The sequence below is a fragment of the Lytechinus pictus genome, chromosome 13 (genome assembly GCF_037042905.1).
Source record: "Lytechinus pictus isolate F3 Inbred chromosome 13, Lp3.0, whole genome shotgun sequence".
NCBI lineage: Eukaryota > Metazoa > Echinodermata > Echinoidea > Temnopleuroida > Toxopneustidae > Lytechinus > Lytechinus pictus.
The window spans coordinates 20,083,756-20,105,558 of record NC_087257.1 but is presented as its reverse complement, the minus strand read 5'-3'; the positions used below and the strand labels follow the sequence as shown (position 1 = coordinate 20,105,558).

Here is a 21,803-nt window from a genome sequence, read left to right as displayed (position 1 = left end):
CAATAAAAATATGGAAACAGATATCTTCCTCTTTTTCCTCCATTTACTAGCCACTATATGGAAAAAGTTCACAGGACGGTTGCATATAGGTCTATGTTTTAAATCATACGACGGTTGCCCATCCCTATGATGTTAACGTTATAATTAACACAAGGGAGTTTTCGTAATCTCGACAGGGACGGATTCTACATGGAAAATCTATTGCCCTTCATAACAAAGCAGTTAGTCTTTGTCGAAAATCGATGAATCATCAGTTTCGTCCTGGAGTCTGGACCGTATACGACATAATTATTTGCAATTTTTCGTCAGCTCAGAATCATCTTCCGACGATCAGCTGGACCCTGTCTTCCAAAGAGTTACGATTGATCCATTCGTAACGCATTGGAACTCCATCAGTGTCATATATTTTTCTACAGGAAAATTTGCACAGTCCTTTGTAAACAAAGAGAAGCAGAGTGAATTTTTAAGAAAACAATGAATGAATGGATATCATGTTATAGAAAATATTTTGAACAGAACAAACATGCATATAGATGTTGACGTTGCTGGCCGTCCATAGTTGAGATTGATCGGATCAATCGCAACCCTTTGTAAGACGGGGCCCTCTGACCGGTTCACCAATTTTTATACAAAGGTCTCTCAGCTGTTCATTGTAATTTGACGAACATTTTCAATAGATTTGCTATGTTGTAGAATCCGTCCCTGCCATGATTGCAAAAACTCGCTAAATTACTTGTTTTCAGTAATGACTAGATAAGGTGGGCCTGCATGGCCTTCGACAGGTTTTTTTTCTTCTTAAATCACATTTTTAGATACCTGTAATACTTACTATCATCATCATCATTTATTATTATTATTATTAGTAGTAGTAGTAGTAGTAGTAGCAATATTATTATTATTATTATTATTATTATTATTATTGTTTGTTTCACGGTACAATTAAAGGACGACAATGCCCAGTGACCCATCGACCCCGCCCACTAGCTGCCACGCCCTTCCACTCGAGATACGGGGGACTCCCGGGGGGGGGGGGTGAGATACGTTGTTTCCCCAGTGATCGTTGAATTCGGTTGAATCAGTGCTATTTAGATTTTCAGGTTGTGTAAATGCATTTCAATAACAATACCATATTTATGATTGTAATGTGCATATCATTCCTGGATAATATAAGTTTGTTATTGCAAGATCCCCCCCCCCCCCCCCGGTGTACCGTAGCTGGCGGCAGCAGAGCTAGAGAGGGCAGCAAAGCATATTGCATTCACTGAGTGTACATTACTACATAGTTAGTTCGGGGATATAAAGCCTGAGTTGGATGTAAGTTTTATCTGTTTAATAATAACTTGAATTTTTAAATATATACCGACATAAAATAGATTGGTACATTGTGATACATTATTTGAATCAGGAAGCGAGAGATAATTCGATATTGTCTAACGACGCGACAGCGTTTGCGTGGAATTAATGTGCTACACAAACGCACCCTACTACAACAGTACAGGTACCGGTACCGTACCGTACATGTCATTGGCTAGCTACGGTTGTACCGGTACTGGTACACTCGAACACTTCGTACGGAGACTGGTCGGGCTAGATTCGACCGGTAAACGGTAGCTGAATCCGCCGCGGCCTAGGCAGCCTGCCAGTGGCAGTGGCAGTGCCACGCCAGGATCAGGAAGCCACTCCACGTATTGCGAGATTAGTATGCTCTTTATTACTAACCTCGCACTACGAACGTGTTTACGCAATGAATTTTTGTGTTGCGCCTTGTCGGTTAACATCGCTTCATAATAATGGGAATAATTGTTAGCCGAAACTCATGTCATGAGCATGATGAGTCATGACATGTCATTGGCCGCTATTCACCAGGCCCATGCCCAGGGCAAGGGCCGATTGCACGAAAGGGTCTTTCCAACCAAGAGTCCAAGGACCGTCTTTCGTGTCTCCCATCTTTTATGCGCTATAAGCGGGGTGTTTCTGAAATTAATGATAAACAAACAAATTTCGTAAGCTTGCTTTTAGTTTTAAATCAAATTTTATACAATTTCCTGAGATATCACATTTTATATTTTTTATTATAAACAAATATTTTTTAATTTTTTATTTTAACGGATGAATAAAATATGTTTGCAGATGATTTATTTGAAATGTGTTTCACATGGCGCATATGAGGCGCCGATTGTACCAATATTATATAGAACAATTATTTGTTATATAATCATTATTTATTAAATAATAACTATTATTTAGGCCCCTATATATAATTTACATTTTATTTGTAAATGATTACTATTATATAAAATAACATTTCAAATTATTTATATATAATTCCAAGTAATACATTTTATTTGTAAATAATAATAGTTCGACATTCCATTATTTATAAATATTGATTATTTGTTTTTCATTATATTTCAGTATATTTTTTCATTATATAGAAAATGAAGAATATTACAATCAGACCATATCCCTAGAAAATTGCTTCAAGAAATGCCATTATGAAGAGGAAACGGACAAAAATTTGTGAAGAAAATTCACGAAAAAGTAAATCGCATCATGAATATTCATATCTTGGGCGGTCCCACATTTGCATGTTATCAGTCAGTCCGCAAGCCCCTGTGTTAATGAGCAAATGAGCAAGATTTATCCAAGTCCTCTCGTGGCTGAATTCATGTCCCTGCAAAATCTCGTGAATTGTGAGACTTTTTTCTCAAAGAATTTAACCACTTTCTCCTTGAGTAATATTGATTATTTTTGTACCATGTGCAAGAGTAAATGTTACCCTTTTATATTGGTCATTTCTTTTGAATGAAATATTTTGATAAATAAGTGAATTTTTTACCTGAAAAAATGCATCAAACAGAATTTTCTTCCTCTGTTTTCACTTGCAAATTGTGCAACATTTTGTGTTTTAGGCACCAACATTATTTATATCATCAGAAAGCTCAAACTCTATACTTTCTTACAATGTCACTCTTGATATGTGGCATCTTTTAGATGGGTCAGCAGCCAGTTATTTCCATCAAGATGCAAGACGAGATTTCTGAAATTTCTGAGTAACATAAAATCCAGAGTTCTGATTGGCTGAATACTGTTTTCAAAACAAACAGGCGCGGGTAATTTGAAGAGATTACCACATGGTGAGTGTGACCTTGCAGAGGCCCAGTGTGGGGAACATTGGAATTTGCGTGGGTGTGTGGTCTATGACCAATCAGAGCACAGTATTCTTGTTTTTGAGCTGCAAAATGTACTTGGTCTATGAAAAGCTGGCTGCTGACCCATCTAAAATACATCTTCTTATAACAATTATATCATATTAAAGCTTAGATCTTCAGCTTTATCATGATTTAAAAATCATTTGTGCCCAAACAGAAATTAAGTGTGAAACCAACAACTTTTGTTGCATGAAAAAAAATATTTTGTTTCATGTTTTAGATCAAATGTTTTTCCTATATTACAATATTCTTTTAAAAATCCAAACACATGACCTGAAAGAATGATTCTTCTTCTTTACAAAGATACCAAAAACATGAAATTTGGTCAATATTTAGAGCAGCAATGGCCGTATAAAAAGAGGTGTTTTGGTTCGCACCAAGCTCATTAACTATGCAAAAACCCTCTTGTCATGAATATCACTTGGATAAAAGAAGCTACTTTTTCAGGGCTTGCGGACTGACTGTTATACCGTAAGGGCACTAGTAATAGTATTCAACCCGTTTGGAGAGTTTCCTCAAATATATAGAAATATAGAATTTACCTGAATTTCATACCCGTCTTATTTCCAAGAGCAAATGCTGGTTATTCTTTTTCCGTTATTTTTTTCTTCAACCAGTTGACTTTGTGCGCGGAGGATCGAATTATACGGCGACGGATTTTGGTACTAGTATTCAACCCGTCGGCACTAGTATTCAACCTAGCGATGAAAGATGGCCCTGTCTCTCAATCTGCCCTTGTCCCATCCGACTATGGACTAGACCATTTGAGACGAGACCAAACAGGGAATTAATCAAAGCCAGAGACTTACATAGATCTAGATCTAATTTAGCAATCTAAACCCTTTTGAGATTTGCTATCAATCCTCACTAGGTTGAATACTAGTACCATTCAGTGCAAAAGGCCATCGCCGCATAATTCGATCCTCCGCGCTTACAGTCGACAGATTGACAATGAAAATATCGACAACAGATTACCCTGGAAATAACAAAGGTATTAAATTAAGATAAATTCCCTATTTCTAAATATTTTGGGGAATATGTCAAAATCTTTGAATTATGCCGGGTTGAATACCCATACGGTAGCGAGTTTTCCATTATTTAATAAATAATGGTTATTTGTATATAAATAATGATTATTTGTATATAATGGCAAACTGTAAAAATTGTTTATAAATAATGATTATTTAATATTATTTATAAATAATGGGATATTGAAACAAAATTATTATTTATAAATAATGAAGTAGATATTTCATTATTTAACAAATAATCTTTTTTTATAAATAATGGAAAACTCGAACATTAAATAATGATTATTTATAAATAATGAAAATAATGGCGCACTCGAAAAAAATTATTTATAAATAATGAAGTAGACGTTTTCATTATTTAACAAATAATCATTATTTATAAATAATGTGAAACTCAACAAATTATTTATAAATAAAGAAATGTGCACTGGCATTGTTAATAAATAATTATTATTTATAAATAATAGAAAACTTATTTATAAATAATGGAAAAACGAATTGCAATTATTTATAAATAATGAAGTATGTAGTGTCATTATTTATAAATAATGAAAAACGAAAATCATTATTTATAAATAATAAAAGACAAATAATCATTATTTATAAATAATGAAAAACAAAGAATCATTATTTATAAATAATGAAAAACAAATAATCATTATTTATAAATAATGAAAAACAAATAATCATTATTTATAAATAATGAAAAACAAATAAAAATTATTTATAAATAATGAAAAACAAATAATCATTATTTATAAATAATGAAAACAAATAATCATTATTTATAAATAATGAAAATCAAATAATCATTATTTATAAATAATGAAAAACAAATAATCATTATTTATAAATAATAGAATGTCGAACTATATTATTTACAAATAATGAAGTATTATTTGGAATTAATAATTAGAAATGTTATTTTATATAATAGTAATTATTTACAAATAAAATGTAAATTATATATAAATAATAGTTATTATTTAATAAATAATGATTATATAACAAATAATTGTTCTATATAATATTGGTACAATCGGCGCCTCATAGGCGCATCATAGAAAATGGGCGCCGCGAAAGACGGTCCTTGGAAAGACCATTTCGTGCAATCGGCCCCTGGGCTTTTTCTGGTGAACATGGTCCATGACGCGTTCCATTTTCAATTTTTGAATTATATTTGTATATAAAAAGCACATAAAAAAGAGCAAATTCGCTTACCTCGGCCTGGAAAGTGGCTTCGCATGTCTCTTCCACAGAAATAAAAAGAAAATCGTTGGTGGCGCGAATACAATTCACAACCTTAATTCAGCTTGTCAGTATTTTTTAAACTAGATTCTAGATTCATTGTATCATGTGTATGCGCAATTCCCATGTCCATGATTGTTTGATAAAATATAGACACCAATAAATGCAATAACCTAAAAAACATGCTTTTTATATTATTTTTGCTCACGATAATACTTTTTGGAAAACATTTTAAAGTGATGACAAATTAAACAAACAAACAAAAAATCGAAAATTCTACGAACCTTGAAAAGAAACTGGCTGTACGGGCAGTACGATGTTGGTGTTAACAGAGCATGAAATGAATGCTTCTGAACTGAGCTCCACTGTATGCGAGAAAATCTCTAAACGAAAGTGAAATCTGGAAGAAGTTGAAGTAAAATCTTATTATTGTATGAGGGGGGCGGACCTAATTCAAGCTCTGCACACTTTGTTTACAAACGATAAAAATTATGTCAATTTTATTTGAACAAACTATCTTTTACTGACTTGTGGTATATAGAATGTAAATGCTAAAATCACTGCAATAATCAGAAAGAAAAAATAGCACTTTTCATTAAAATGATTTGCACTCATCTTAATTGTAAAAGCTAATTTCATGGGTATGTTTCATCCTGTTCGCTGCCTGTTCGTGAGCTTCAGATCATCAACACCATCACCGAACTTGAAATCATGAAAGTACACGCCGTACTATAGGGTGCCTGGAGAAAAAAACATTATTTTGTTTATTTCAAAAAAATATTGAATGTACTATGTGGATTTAAAGAGAAATAACCTTCAGAATAACAGAAATGCAAAATCTTATGAAAATTCCAATTAATGGCTGCAAAAAAGCAGAATGAAATCAGACAGATTTTCAGCATTTTCCTGCCATATGCTTTGTAGTTAAAGGGGAATCCAGCCTTGGTAATAAAATGGTGTGTTGGAAAGGAAGAAAATAATAATGGTGGAAGTTTGAAAAAGATTGGACAAGCAATAAGAAAGTTATTGTTATTTTAGAATTGAGATCTAGCTCTAAGACTGTAGATTTCAAATTGGCAACCTAGTAAGTAAATTATGACAAGGGGCAAGGTCAACTTTATACCCCTAGGCCATGTACTTGATTATCAGGGATTTGTGGTTTTCTCCTAAGTTCCTATTCCCCTGGGACAGTAATCTAAATATAACCCAGGTAGTATATTGTTTTATGTCCTCATGAAAGAAAAATATGAATTGAAGTAAAACTTTTGAACAAAATAACATTTTAGCCATTTTATGTATTGGAGTACATGGAATAGTAGCCCTTGCCTTTACTATGACATCACATATGCAGCCAATTTTAAGTCTTCATGTGTATAGTGATTACCGATATTTACAACTTTTAAAAATTCATAAGTTTCTTATTGTTTGTCCGATATTGTTAAAACTTGCACCTATCAACTTGTCTGATTTTTCTTTTTCCTCTAGAAACAAGTTTTTATTTGGGTTGGATTCCCCTCTAAGAAATGGGACACACACAAATCCAAAGTTTTAGCTTCTGAGAGCTGTTAAAATGTATTCTTGATGCCAAAAACCTGTCCATAGAGTAAAGGTAGTAATTTTGACACTCTTTCTGATGGTATGATTTTTTTTTATTTGAAAATCAGATTACATTGTAAAATTGCCACAAAGTGAAAAAAAACTGTGAAACAGAAGTTCAATTCTTCCATTTTTAAGTAAATGCATGGGGAACACACAAAAATAAGGGTTTGCAGAATCTCTTAATCCTTGTCTCTAATAATCCTATAAACTTGTCCTTAGTATAAAAAGAAACCCCTGAATTTTCTTTTTCCATACATCCCAGATATGAGTTCAATTTAGATCACATTTTTTTGCAGGTTAAATTTGCCCCCCAAATTGTGCCATTTTCCCCTCAAAATCAGCCTGTTTTTATGCTGACACTTTTCAGTGTGGCTTCAGACACCCTACACATAGATCGTCAACACCAGCTATAATGCTCTGTTCAGCAGATGACATTCAAAACCAGTGGTCAACATAAACTGCAGGAAATACATCATATTTTTCAAGGTCAATCCCAACACCAGCGTCATTTCAAGTACGGTTTTATGGCTGGTGTTGGTGTTGTCACATCACCAACACCAAATTTCAAAAGCGTACTTCAAATCACCCAATGTATGTCATTAGTGAAAAACAAAGAACAAAAAATTTAGCTTTTAACTTAGTAATTAGACTCTAGTTTTAGAGAACATTTTACAAAGAAAGCACAGAAGAAAAGGATCTAGGCATGCTGGTTCACAAATCCTTGAAATTATAGCCTTCCAGTGTGCTTCTGCAGCCAAGAAAGGAAATAGGACATTAGGTATGATCAAACGTAACTTCACATTCAGGAGCAAGGAAGTTGTCTTACGACTATAGATACAAATCTCTTGTGAGACCACACCTAGACATGCAATGCAAGCCTCTGTTTCTGTATGGTAACTCCAGCAGGAACTTGGCAGGACAGCATTTTCGCATGGGACCTCCTTGACCCTATCTAGGCCGAGGGGGGGGGGGGGGGGGGCTCGTGCAATATATTCGCCGCACAATTTCTTGACCGTGCCGCTCGCTGACTTTTTAAGTTCTTCTTTTGCGCAACTTTTGAGACCACTTTTTCAACACCCGGTTACGCGGTTCCAAAATTACGCAATATTTTGTAAGTGCATGTCAGACCAAAAATTGCTCAAAAACGTGATTTCGTTACAAAGTCAATGGAATTGTATTTTCAACCAAGAATCATAAATGTATGATTATTTCTAGTTTTGCTGGTCTAAAAGGATTTGTTTTATGCTTGTTTGTGTTCTCAAAAGAGTCCCCAACAAATTTCATAGAAAAAAACAATGAAAAACAAAAGGTCCAAAAATAAACAAATACATAAGAAATTGCAAAAAACAATATAATACATAAGAAATTGATCTGATATCGAAATTTTTTTCACGCACACTTGCTAAGAACCCCCCACAAAAAGTGTCTGTACCCAAATTAGAACATTTGGAGCTTTAATTAGGGATTTAGATGAAAAAGTATGGTTATGCATACTAATTACGCATAAATTAGCATAATCACTAAAGAGTAATTTGCATGAAATTAATTACTATAAACTCCCAAAATACCCCGGCCTAGATAGGGTTAAACCTGCCACACCATACATTCAAGTTCTGTATATTATATACCTCGCTCTGATTGAAAGGTGTGGCCTTCAAGGCAGGGTGCTACATAACTTCTTACAAGCACTTGCCCACTCAGGCAAGTAAATTTTTAAATAGTTGGAATATACTTGCCCAAAAATCTATTTCACTTGCCCCCAAAAAATCATTGAAAAAAAAGTTTTACCTCTCCAAAAGAAAGTTTTGCGGTTTTATAAACCATTGACCTTTTTCTCTCTTTTGACATGAACTGATCTGCTTTGTTATTGCATTTCTTTTTCTGAAGTTATTTTATCTTGCCTGCCATTACCAAAATTAGGGTCAATATATATCCACCCTAATTTTGGTCATTCTACTGTGAGAATCTTTCTTGCCCAATTCGGGCAAGTAGTTTTGGACTTTACTTAAAACACTTGCCCGACTCTAACTTTTACTTGCCCCGGGCAATCGGGCATGTGCTTACATGTATGTAGCACCCTGCTTCAAGGTAACATTACAGTGTATGAAACAAAAACAACATTATTTTCTGGTTAAATCGAGATCATAAAGAAAGTCATCATGATTGCAAAGAGGCCTTCACAAGCCAAGGAGGGGGGGGGGGTGTTTCATTAAGATGTAATTGTTACTAAAATTGCAGTTAAACTCAGACTTGCACGTCATATAAATTGAATCACAACATTAGTCAGAAGATATGCTCAGAGGATGTGCTTTTATTGTGGTCATCAATAAGGTTATGTACATGTACATGTTAGATATAACTGATAAGTTTGGAACTTACATTTTATTGATTGTGAAATATTACATATATATTTGTAAATTTACAGGTGATACTCCAAATGTTGAATTCTTTAAGAATTTCATCAAATCTCAAAGGGAAACTGAATACTATATGGCCAAAAAAAAGAAACAAGCTCACTTTACATTAAAAAAAATGGAGATTTGAGCTTTGAAGAAGTTCACTTGTAAAACATGTTGCATTTGTTTATACCCCGTAAGTACAGGTTAATATTTTGCCACGGCTCATTACCTGATATAATGATTGTACGTATGTCTTCAGACTCTAATTGTTTTAGTTTGTTCTGGATGATGTTACTTGTCACTTTTTTTTTTTCTTCATCAATTTTGTTGTTTTATTTTTGTTTGTTTGTTTACGATCATGTTTAATTATGTAAATATTGTGATTTCCTGTAATTGATTATTTATGAAAACAATAAAAACATAATAAAAAAAATAAAAAAAGATATCGTGTGTGTGATGGCGTTTACGGTAAGCATGACTCTTGGTGGAAACACCCTTGTGTCACAAGATACATGAAAGAGTCATGATTGCTAACTTAGCCTACATGTATGTCGGCCTACATGTAGGTCCATACTGAAAGAAAAAATGAATGTTCTTTAATCCTTATTATATCATATTTTTATTATCACAGAGGCTACTGAGAAAGAAGAATTTGACCCAGCCAGAACTTGAAATAAAGAGGGACAGAAATGTATAAATGATTGCCTTGATTTCTGATGCACAACAGCAATGGCCCCTGAAAGCAAGCAGTGCAATGACCTTTGACATTCCGAGATTTAATAGAGCGTGAAAGTACATGTAACACTTTATGCATGATCTATTTTTCTGAATATGATTAACTCAAATCTATTTTTCCAACTCATTAAAAACAGCTACAGACTATATTTCAAAAGAGAAAATATGAATGTTGTGTGAAATGAACAAGATTTAATAAAAGTCTTGTTACATGTACATACTGTTTTTTGTGTGTGATTGTTACAATATCATATAAAGGAACCCGTATTTCTATGTCTAGCACCCCTCAACCTTCAATTTTTGAGAATTTGTCTATAAGACATGAATTAGTGCCTTTCAGATTAAAACTAAATTATTGGATGAAAAGAGATCTTGTTTTAAATTGGAAAAAGAGGAAAAATCAGAAAGGAACCAAAAGAGATGGCTTAATGAATGTTTATTGAAGGTCATTGCTGCAACTGTTATTAGGGTGGAGAACAATGGCCTTGCCAGAAGGGGGTGTTCTTCTGACACCCTTCATTCATCAGGTCGGAGGTCACAGGGGAATCCTGCTGTATGATTCACGCTCGATCTGTAAGCCAATGTTTGAGAGAGAGATTCAGAACTATCGCTACTTGGCTCCGATCATGGGACACTTCATACCAAAGTTCAAAGGTCAGTTATGATATTCATGAACATGATTTATATTTCATTATAACCAGTTTATATGTGACCTAGGCATAAGAGTGACAAGTATTCTAACAACATTTATTTACCGGTATTGCATTGAGAAAAATTCCTGGCACGATCAAACTTCAAAATCAAATGACTCTGCCCCAAATGAGTTGCTACATGTAAATATAAATGCTAGTTTATGTTGTGGTAATGATCTCCAAATAAATTTGAGCATAATCCAATTAAATGATCACCCATGTATATGTATACATGTAATTAAAATATTTTCCTAATGATTCTGGTAGACAGTGTGTAATTGCTGAGAAATTGACAAAACAGCATGGCATTCCACTTTATAGGTGTTGGATATTTTTCCAAGCAATGATATAATGCACTGTCCCCCATCTGTAATGTGTGTAGGTGATGTTCATTTTTCAGCTTTAAAAGAGTTCATGAATTCACATCTAGTTAGGTTTATATGAACTAACAATATCAACCAGAGCAGGTAAATGTTCCTTAAAGCATTGAGTTATGAGCAACTTTACAAATGACTGGTGACCCTATCTTAGGAACTAAATCAACACTAATGGCAATCTGGTGTGTATCACTAAGCACAAGAAAGGATCACCAGTTGTGGTAAAGCCGCTCATAATTTGCAGGCAGCTATGTGAGCTGGAGATCAGCTTGGAAGGAAGATGCAAGGAGTTTTGAGAAAAGCAGAAAATAAGCTCTGGAAGAGAAGTGTATACAGAGAAAAACACAAGATGACCAAATGGAGCAGTCCAGTCCAAGGCTTTCCTTGCCAAAATTTCACTGGAGTCTGGTTCTCCAGATTCAGCTTATTCAGTTGTCTAATAAATCATACCTTAAATGATTAACTTAATTTCCACTAATTCTGGAACATGATAAATCAGCCATCATCAGGAGAGAAATACATGCATTCATTGAAAGTTGTACAGTGACAGAGTACGCTGATGTATTCAATGATTATTTTTCTTGTAGGCATTGTTGAAGTTGTGATCGAGAAGGACAAGGATGGCAAAGTTGAGTACCGTGCAGTGACAGCACCCTCCTTTGACCTGAAATGCAAGAGATCAACGAACATTCAGTTGTCCTCTGTGAATTCAACATGCAATGTGACTGATGCCAGGAACAGAGGGAATGATGTTAATAATCTTAAAAGAAATGTAGCTCAGAGGTACAATGGCCATTGTCTTCAAAATAACAACAAGAACTCATCTTGTGAAAGGTACATGTAAATGCACACACCATTTTCCCTTTTTTCAGAAAGGTGATAAATATGATGATGATGATGATGATGGTGATGATGATAGTGATGATGATGATGATGATGGTGATGGTGATGATGATGGTGATGATGATGGTGATGATGATGGTGATGATGATGATGATTATGGTGATGTGGTGGTGGTGATGATGATGATGGTGGTGATGGTGATAATGATGATGATGATGATGATGGTGATGGTGATGATGATGGTGATGATGGTGGTGATGGTGATGATGATGATGATGGTGATGATGATGGTGATAATGATGATGATGATTATGATGATGATGATTATGATGCTGCTGATGACAGTGGTGGTGATGGTGATAATGATGATGATGATGATGGTAATGATGGTGATTGTGATGATGATGATGACGATGTTGATAGCCGTGATAGTGACAGTGGTGCACAAAATTTAGTGAACCCCACCAGAAAAATTAACATTTAAAGCATTCAAGTTCTACTATTTTTTTAAAATATTAATTGTGAAGTCAGGTGATGAAATATTACTTTCAATTAAGTTTGTTTCGCTGGGCCTATATTGTTGTCTACATGTACAATCAACACTCTGTATGAAGGAGTGCATTTTATGGTGGGGTTCACTAACTTATGAGCACATTCAGCACAATTGTATGATTAATTGTAACAATTTTTTTCCTCCACTCCCAACCTCTACCCATTTGTCAGAATATCTTCGAACCATCAGTGCCTTGATGACAGTAATGAAGCAACCAAAGGGAAGGTGTTTGAAGATGTTACGGAGTACTCCTACCAAACAAGGGGTAACGGTCTCAACCCATGGAGTCTATGGGTCCATCAGTTAGACCTGCAGAAACTAAATATGGGAGAAAACAGACCCTTCAATACACGTCAAGGTATTTGAGCATTTTGTTGTTTCTCTTTCTCAAAGTTTGAAGGATTCCCTCGTGGAAAATACATGCAGATTGACGTTCTAAAGTCCTCAGGATATTCTAGGAGATCACGTACTTAAGATACATAGTGTACTGTACTTTGAAGCCTTACACTTATTGATTCTCTCCTCTCAATTTGTATTGGTGTCCCTGTTCACTCTTTTATGTCCTTTATAAGATTTTCTTTTTTGTATATCTTTTTCATTTTTGTCTCGCCTGCATAGCAGAGCGAGACTATAGGCGCCGCTTTTCCGACGGCGGTGTCGTCAACATTGAAATCTCAACCAAGGTTAAGTTTTTGAAATGTCATCATAACTTAGAAAGTGTATGGACCTAGTTCATGAAACTTGACATAAGGGTAATGAAGTATTACTGAACATCCTGCCTGAGTTTCATTTCACATGACCAAGGTCAAAGGTCATTAAGGGTCAATGAACTTAGACCATATTGGGGGAATCACAATTGAAATCTTAACCAAGGTTAAGTTTTTGAAATGTTGTCATAACTTCAAAAGTATATGGACCTAGTTCATAAGGGTGATAGTGTATCACTGAATATCCTGCCTGAGTTTCACATCACATGATTAAGGTCAAAGGTCATTTAGGGTCAACAAACTTTAGCCATGTTGGGGTTATTGAGGAATTGTCATAACTTTAAAAGTAAATGGATCTAGTTCATGAAACTTGGACATTTTTTTATAAGAGCAACCATGTATTCCTGAATATCATGCGCAAGTTTCAGGTCAAAGGTCATTTAGGGTCAGCAAACTTTGGTAATGTTGGGGGTATTTGTGGAATTGTCATCATAACTTTAAAAGCATATGGATTTAGTTCATGAAACTTGGACATAAGAGTAGCAATGTATCCCTGAATACCCTGTGTGTGTTTCAGGAACATGGCCAAGATCAAAGGTCATTTAAAGGTCAATGAACTCTGGCCGTGCTGGGAGTATGTGTTGAATTGAATTGGCATCATAAAGGAAGTTTATGGTACTTGCTCATGAAACATCGACACAAGGGTAATCAAGTATGAATGATTGTTTTGCACATGTCTTAGGTCACATGATCATGTTCAAAGGTCATTTTGTTTCAATGGACATAATATATCATATTAGTGTTTTCTTCTGTGAATGATTATTAATTCGCTGTTTTTCAAAGGAAGCACTGCTGCTATATCGAATTGCGTAATGCAGGCGAGACTGCCAGAGGAGTTCCACTTGTTTTTTCTTAATAACATTGACCAGCTTACATTGCATCTTATTTTATCATTTAGTGTCAATGAACTTTGGCCGTGTTGGGGGTATTTGTTGAATTGGCATCATAACTTAGAAAATTTATGGATCTACGTGTACACATGTAGATCATGAAACAAAGACATAAGGGTAATCAAGTATGAATGATTGTTTTGCACATGTCTTCGGTCACATGATCATGTTCAAAGGTCATGTTGGGTCAATGGACATAGTATTTTATTATCATGAGTGTTTTCTTTTGTGAATAATTATTTAATAGCTGTTTTCAAAGTCAGCACTGCTGCTATATTGAATCGTGTAATGCAGGCGGGACTACCAGAGGCATTCCACTTGTTTATAATGTACACTGTATCACAGGTGCAGATCTATGACAAATGGGGACATTGCTGCTCTGAAGGCATTTTAAAACTCAAATCAATGTAATATCTGTACCCAATACAAAGAGAGAAATGTGAAGAGTTAGTTACAGTGAAGGCTGAATTTAAGGGTGGCAGCTGGCTACCCTCAAGAATAACAAAGTATGACCCTGTTCATTGACTAGTGTGCAGAGTGGTAACGGGATACTGGGGTCCGTTGCACTGTGTTCTGTCAAATGTTCAGAGTTGCTTTTTGATGGGTGTGCCTACAGACAAGATGGACATGTCAAAGACCATTTATTAATAAGCTACATAACATGTAGGACCATAGCAAGGTTCAAAAGAATGGTACTGTTAAATTGCCAATTCGTCTACTGCCAACTCGTCCACTCACCACATGGCCTACGGTCATTTAGTCTTATGCCATTCCGTCCATCAACATTTCGTATTTTGGTCCAATATCCATTTGGTCAAATCATTACTTCGTCTAATCACCAGTTTGTATATGACTATTTGGTCTCATAACCAGTTGGTCTAATATTCATTTTATTTTCATTCATTTGGCTTAATTAACACGAAATCCAATTAGACCAAATGGTATAGGGACTAAATGGCTGTTGGACCAATTGGTTATTAGACGAAATGATGAGTGGACGAAATGGCAATTAGACCATGTGGATAGTGGACGAACTGATTGTAGACCAAATGATAGTAGACGAGTTGGTAATTGGACGAACTGGGATTAGACCAATTGAAAATAAACCAAAACAATATCCCTGAATACAAATCTATTTCACAATAGTTGGGATAGCGATTTCCTGTTTTACTTTTCATGTGAAAATTCATGGAATATAATACCTTTTCCAAACGGAATTCATTGTTGTGTACATTTTCATGACAAAACAGAATTTTGATTTTAGATCAAGTTTTACAGGTTTCAGAAGCGGAAAAGATTTTTTTTTTTAATGGAAAATCACTGTCTGTACAATAGAAGTGTGACTATGTGCACTAGCCTGTTATACAATACAAATTCTCCCCCAGAAAAGCCTGAATATAAAGGTGAGAATGATAGAAGGATACCAGTATAATGTATAGTATACATGTACAGTAGCCTTGATCATTGACATCTTGTCATATTAGTATATTGTTTATTGGAAATCTTTAATATTGACTGAAAAAAGTCAGATGTTTTCAGGTCAAGGGCATATCGTGAAGGGGATCTTCTTTTGTGCAAATATGAATTGTGGGTATGTTGGTTAAAGTATAGGAATATGATTTGTGTCCATCTTTTTGTGTCAATAACGAGTGATCAATGAGTGTTTGTGATTGATGTCGAATCAGAGAATGCTGGTACATCAAGTACTTCTCTTTACGCCCCCTCAGACTTGCCCCGGTTCCTTCCGTAAGCCCGATTCCATGACATAAGTTCTAGCGACAATTGCTCCGCTCTGAATTCCACACACTAGTGTAGACATTTTTGGATGGTTTGCTCAAAAAGTTGCCCTAGAATTTTTTATTAATTTTTTCCTCAGAAGAAAAATCATGAAAAATCTAACAAAATTAATGTTGTTTGCTAATATAATGGTTGAAATGTAATACTCTATTCCTGTTCTATTTTTTTCTTGATTGCCAGACTACATGCTCCTGGAGAATGTGACAGTAGACTACCAATGCCCATCCATCATTGACCTGAAGATAGGTACCCGTTGCTATGGTGATGACCTTTCAGAGGAGAAGAAACAATTGAACATTGCAAGAGCCCTCGACAGCACCACCAACAAACTAGGAGTACGATTTGGAGGCATGCAGGTATTCTCATCTTTCAGATGATTTATTCATATTGAAGGGTTTTACTTAATAATAATAATAAGAGGCATTTATATGGCGCCATCTATCTAGAAATATTCTATTCCTAGGCGCACAAGAAAAAGAAAGAACGAGAGAGTTACGACGAGTGTCAAAGTGCCAATAAATACTCTTACTGTTACTTACACAATTTGAGATACATGTAATTGGATTAATGTGATTACAGGGAACTAGATCAAAGGTCATTTGTGGGTCAATATTTCAAAATAGAGTTTTTTAGAATGACTAAATAAAGTTTCTCATTCCCATAGGTTGGCAAGTCTGGTTTAAGGGTCTTGTTGATTAATTCTTTTTTTTTTTCCCTTGGAAATTCCTGTCTATTTTTGTCTATTTTGATTCGTTATTTTGGTTGCAGAAGCTTGATAGCTCTGATAAACACACCCATGAGGACCATAGGTATGGTGGTTTCAGATTGAAAATATGTACTTCCCACTAAAATATTCATTTTGAATTGAAAGCATTGTGGTTGTGTAGTTATGACTTCTGTCTTTGATACTGGGGGTCATGAGTTTGAATCCCAACCATGGCATAACTTCCTTCAGCAGGAAATTGATCCACAATGTGCTGCACTGAAAATCCAGGCATGGGCGTCAGCGCAGAGGATTATCCTTTGTTCATGGGGGGGGCATCTATTGTTGCATCCCCCCTCACGCAAAAGATTATCTTTTGCACCGATGCACATGAACCCAGGTGAGGTAAACAGGTATATTATTGTTATTATTTTAAATTGATTTCATTTTATGTAGATTTACCAAGCCGACAAAGGCACGTACGTCTGCTGCAACAAGAAATACGGGAACAAGCTGACGGAAGAAGACCTTCGATACGAGGTAGGTAGGTTCGTTTATGACAAGCACCGACACAGTAAGAAGATACGAGCTTGGATCATCCAGCGCATTACACAACTCAAGGATCTCATCTCAAGCTTGAATCAGTACCGGTTCTTTGGCTGCTCGGTGCTTATCATATATGAGGGTATGCAGAAGGTGAGGAAGGGTGGTTCCAGGACAGTGGAAAATGATCGACAAGATCCAGGAAAGGTGGAAGTCTTGAAGGAGATGGAAGGCTCGGGGGATGTGGAATGGACACCGAGGGAAGGAGATGGAAAGGATCGGGGCATCAGAGTGGTGAATGACCATAGCGGTGATGACAACACTGGAAAAGCCACAAAGGAAGCGGAAGGCTCAGGGAATGTCGACAGCTCAAGAGACATACAGGGCTCAGGAGATGTAGTGTTCTCGAGGGAAGGAGATGGAAAGGATCGGGGCATCAGACTGGAGAATGACCATGGCAGTGATGGCATCAATGTAAAAGACGCAAGGGAGGTCAAAGGCTCAGGGAATGTCAACAGCTACAGCTCAAGAGACGTACAAGGCTCAGGGGATATAGAAGGCACGGAGGAGGTGGACGGATCAAGGAATGGAGATGGTAAGCTCAGGTTGGTGGAGAATGATAGCGACGATGATGATGACTACGATGAGGGGAATGTGTTGGTTAAGATCATTGACTTTGCCCACTCGTCATCGGTTGAAGTGGCAGGAATGGACGGGATACACTATGAAGGTGTCGATAGAGGTTTTCTCTACGGTCTTGAAACCCTTGTTGAACTGATACGCAAAGTTCCCCTTAAAACATAGGCCAACTACACAACCTCTCTCTTTCCTGTACTATTTGAAGGTACACACTTTTTGATATGTTTGATATACTAAGGAACAGATGAAAAAAAATGAAAACTAATATATTGATAGAAAATCATATAATGACTTGTTTAGTAGATGCTTAAGAAGTAGATGACTATTTAAATGCATGTTATTCAATTTAGCTTTTGATTATAGATTACAGGTGTATTTTATACTATGATGTTGTATTCAAATGCATTCCATTCAAAGTTGATGACTGATCAAATGATAGGTGCCAGTCTTATTTAATATTTAAAATATGGGAGAATTTTTTTTCCTACTCAACAAAATATTAAATAGTTTATTTGACAAATTTATAAACAGTTCAATGAATTACCTAACTTGATCATGATCTGTAATTAATAATTGAAAATGCTATTAACATTCTCACTTGAATTCAAGGTCAATTTAAAAAAATCAAAATATATATATTTTTTTTAAATCAAAGTGATTGGCTTTCAAAGATGATGAATTGTCTTTTATTGAGCTCCATCAATTTCTCCTTCCTAGATTATTATTAAATTCAATGATGATTCGGTGCAGGTATAGGTTGAAAACAAATTATTATGATTCAACAACTCGACTAACTTTAGCTTAGGATTTAGCCGCACTCGTTTGCTCATATAACTCATAACCGAGCTGAGTGTGCAGAGGCGTTGTGGTTTAGTAGTTCAGTCACTGGACTGTTATTGATATAAAGTTTATGGCCATGCATCTTACTCACATCAGTACTATCTTTTCTTCCTTTTTTTTTTACAACTGGCTTTGTATTGTGTATTACCTCCCCCCCCCCCCCCCTCTTCCCCCTCATCAATTGCTACAAGCATTTATACATATAGGTCCATACTATAATATGTAAATGAATGCAGGCTCGTAGCAGGATGATTAGTAAGAGATATTCAAGTATGATTAATGGATTTTGTATCAAATGCTGTCAGATTAGTACAGGCTGCTGTTAACATGAAACAAGAGGCTTGGAATATCATGGATATATGCAAAGATGGGGCTGATACTACCTTGCGCCGTGTTAACAAGTACTTGTATATTTTGGGTACATGCAATGGATAATCATAATTACAATTCAAAACACATACATGTATTATCATCAAAATGAATGTTTTTGATAATGTTGGTTCGTTTTCATTTTAATCCCTGCTACTGGGCACTATATTGGACAGGGTGTGCAAAGAATGAAAGCACAACTTTCACCCTGTTCAACTTGGAGCCATGCAGACCTAACTCAGGCAGTTCTAATAACCAGAGGGATAAAAACAGAACAGAGGAGGCTCATAACATTTTTAAGCCATTCATGATTATTTACTATTTAAAAAAAAAAAAAAAAAATTTGCCATGGACATACTGCACAGTACACATTCAGATTATAGTTATATTTGTAATGCTTACGTAGTTGAATGTGTAACTTTACATCTTGAGCGAAAAGATTTGGAGGTTAATGGATTATGATTTGAATATTAATTCAGGGAGATGCTGCCTTTTTTTATTTCACATTCTTTTGATATAATGATATATATATTTTTTTTCACTATTGGTCTTTGCATGAATGGCACTGTGCCTTTCACTTGAGTGAAAGTAAAATCACATTGATATTTTACTACTGCCGATCCTTATTAATTTTATATATACCTGTTTCTTTATCCCGTGTTAGAACAGTCTGATGTTCATTATGTGTTAGGACTGAACAGTATACATAGAAGAATGCTTAGAGCATATACACTGTACGTTTTGGTAAATTTTCAGTAAATTCATTAAGATCAATTTATCAATTCAGATAAAACGAAATATTATCGTGAAACATGATTTTTTTTTTATTGTGCAATGTAAAATCTGATATATATGTATGTGTAAAGTTTGAAATTCAAATGTTATAAGAGAAAAAAAAATGGTTCACAATAAATTTATTAAACCATTCATCTCAAAGAATGTTTTTTATAGAAAAATAATGCAGACAATACACATGTTTGCAAGAAGTAAGTGTGAAAATTTCACATTATTAAATCTCTAACAAAAACTGCTGTGGTGAATTATTATATCACCATATCATACTATATGAACTGACTTTACTTTTAGTTTGAACCAAATGTGAAATAATGAAAACTGGCTGAAAAATGAATGGATACTGAAAAACTGCTGAAATTGTGTGTTACCTTTAAACACGACCCAAATTTTTCTGACACCGCTTAACCCAATTTTCTAATACCCCTTTTTGTTCTCCCTATGATGTCATACTCTCCCTATTTCTTTTTTATTTTATTCTATGAAACAAGATATTTTAATTTTTTTATGTTTGACAATGACAAAGGATATATTTTTATTGAACCACAATAGGTTGCAACAATGGTTATCTCACATATTCAAAGAGGAATCAATCCTTGTTTTCATATCACAAACAGGGAAATAATAAAATAGTTTATAATTTAATGTAGTAATAAAAATCAAAAGAAATAGTTGTGGGTAACATCATCAATTCTCCCACTTGCATACTGATATACATGTAATGTGCATTTAACTATTTTGTGAAATTAAGCGATTCTTGAAACTTTCTAAACTTTTTTATTTCACATCTGACCAAGAACAAATTCATTTCAATATGTGTTTAGCGTAAAGAGTATGGTGACTTCATACACTGCTCTTGTTTCTGTGTGGAAGCGTATGCCCCAAGGGTTAATCCAATGGGGTAAGGATGCAAATAACACCTGTACTAGCCTTATTTATATAGATTAATTTACAATGCAATTTATAGAACAGATGTTGTACATCATAATGTGTGATTATATATTTTAGTAAATTGTGTTTATCTTGTGAATCATGATTATAAATAGTGATCTAGCTTATACTATTCAACGGTGAGTGTGTGATATAGCATGTTAAAGATGAATCAATATTGACTTGTATTGAGCAATAGTTTTCTCATCATGTTTTTTGCAGCGAGTTAAATGATGCCATTGCCTTATCAAATGAATGCCCACGTGCCATAATCTAGAAGAGGGATATATAGGCATACTGCAGATGCAACTCGGATCCACATATTAAGCACATGTACATGTAGGCTTATTTATATGATGTAGGAACAATTTTGTGTTGTTTCCAAATTCTATATTTCATATTTTCACATGACATGATGTATATATTCAATATGAGCAGTGCGTGACATGCCAAGTACATAATATTTGTACACATGCATTGTAACAATGTAATTTGAAAATAAATAGCAAATTTAAATTCATGCTTGAATTCAAAAGCAAAGGAGGTCCCCCAAAAGCCAGAGAAAGCTTAAAGAATACAACATTGCCAATTTACAAGAAAATGAAGGTCAGTCAAGTTCGTATTGTTTGCATGAAATGTTCTTGGTGTTTATTATTGTGATCTACAGTTGATGAAATTATGTTTTTTGTTGCCTGTTCGGAATACTACATGTATTTTTACATCTCAGCTTCATGAATGCCTACACCATTTTTACGTTATTTTCTTTTTTTAATAATCTTGTATTCATTTACTCTTTTGTTTATTTTTTTGATATATAATGGAATAGTAGCTATTGTATTTTTCA

General features: G+C 34.8%; 1 protein-coding gene across 1 annotated transcript; it reads left to right on the top strand.

The window, feature by feature from the left end:
• The first annotated feature begins 1,237 nt into the window (after positions 1 to 1,237).
• On the top strand, positions 1,238 to 20,280 carry LOC129275122 (inositol hexakisphosphate kinase 3-like). Its single transcript, XM_064108134.1, has 6 exons — positions 1,238 to 1,314; positions 10,121 to 10,878; positions 11,881 to 12,127; positions 12,860 to 13,047; positions 16,324 to 16,499; positions 17,303 to 20,280. Exons 2-6 carry the CDS (start codon positions 10,704 to 10,706, stop codon positions 18,191 to 18,193), a joined length of 1,677 nt encoding a protein of 558 aa, XP_063964204.1. The 5' UTR covers positions 1,238 to 1,314; positions 10,121 to 10,703; the 3' UTR covers positions 18,194 to 20,280.
• Positions 20,281 to 21,803: the final 1,523 nt, after the last annotated feature.

Coding starts and splice junctions, on each gene's coding strand:
- LOC129275122 (XM_064108134.1), top strand. CDS start 10,704: ATGGCCTTGCCAGAAGGGGGTGTTCTTCTGACACCCTTCATTCATCAG. Junction 13,048..16,323: donor ACCCTTCAATACACGTCAAG/GTATTTGAGCAT, acceptor CTTGATTGCCAG/ACTACATGCTCCTGGAGAAT. Junction 16,500..17,302: donor TACGATTTGGAGGCATGCAG/GTATTCTCATCT, acceptor CATTTTATGTAG/ATTTACCAAGCCGACAAAGG.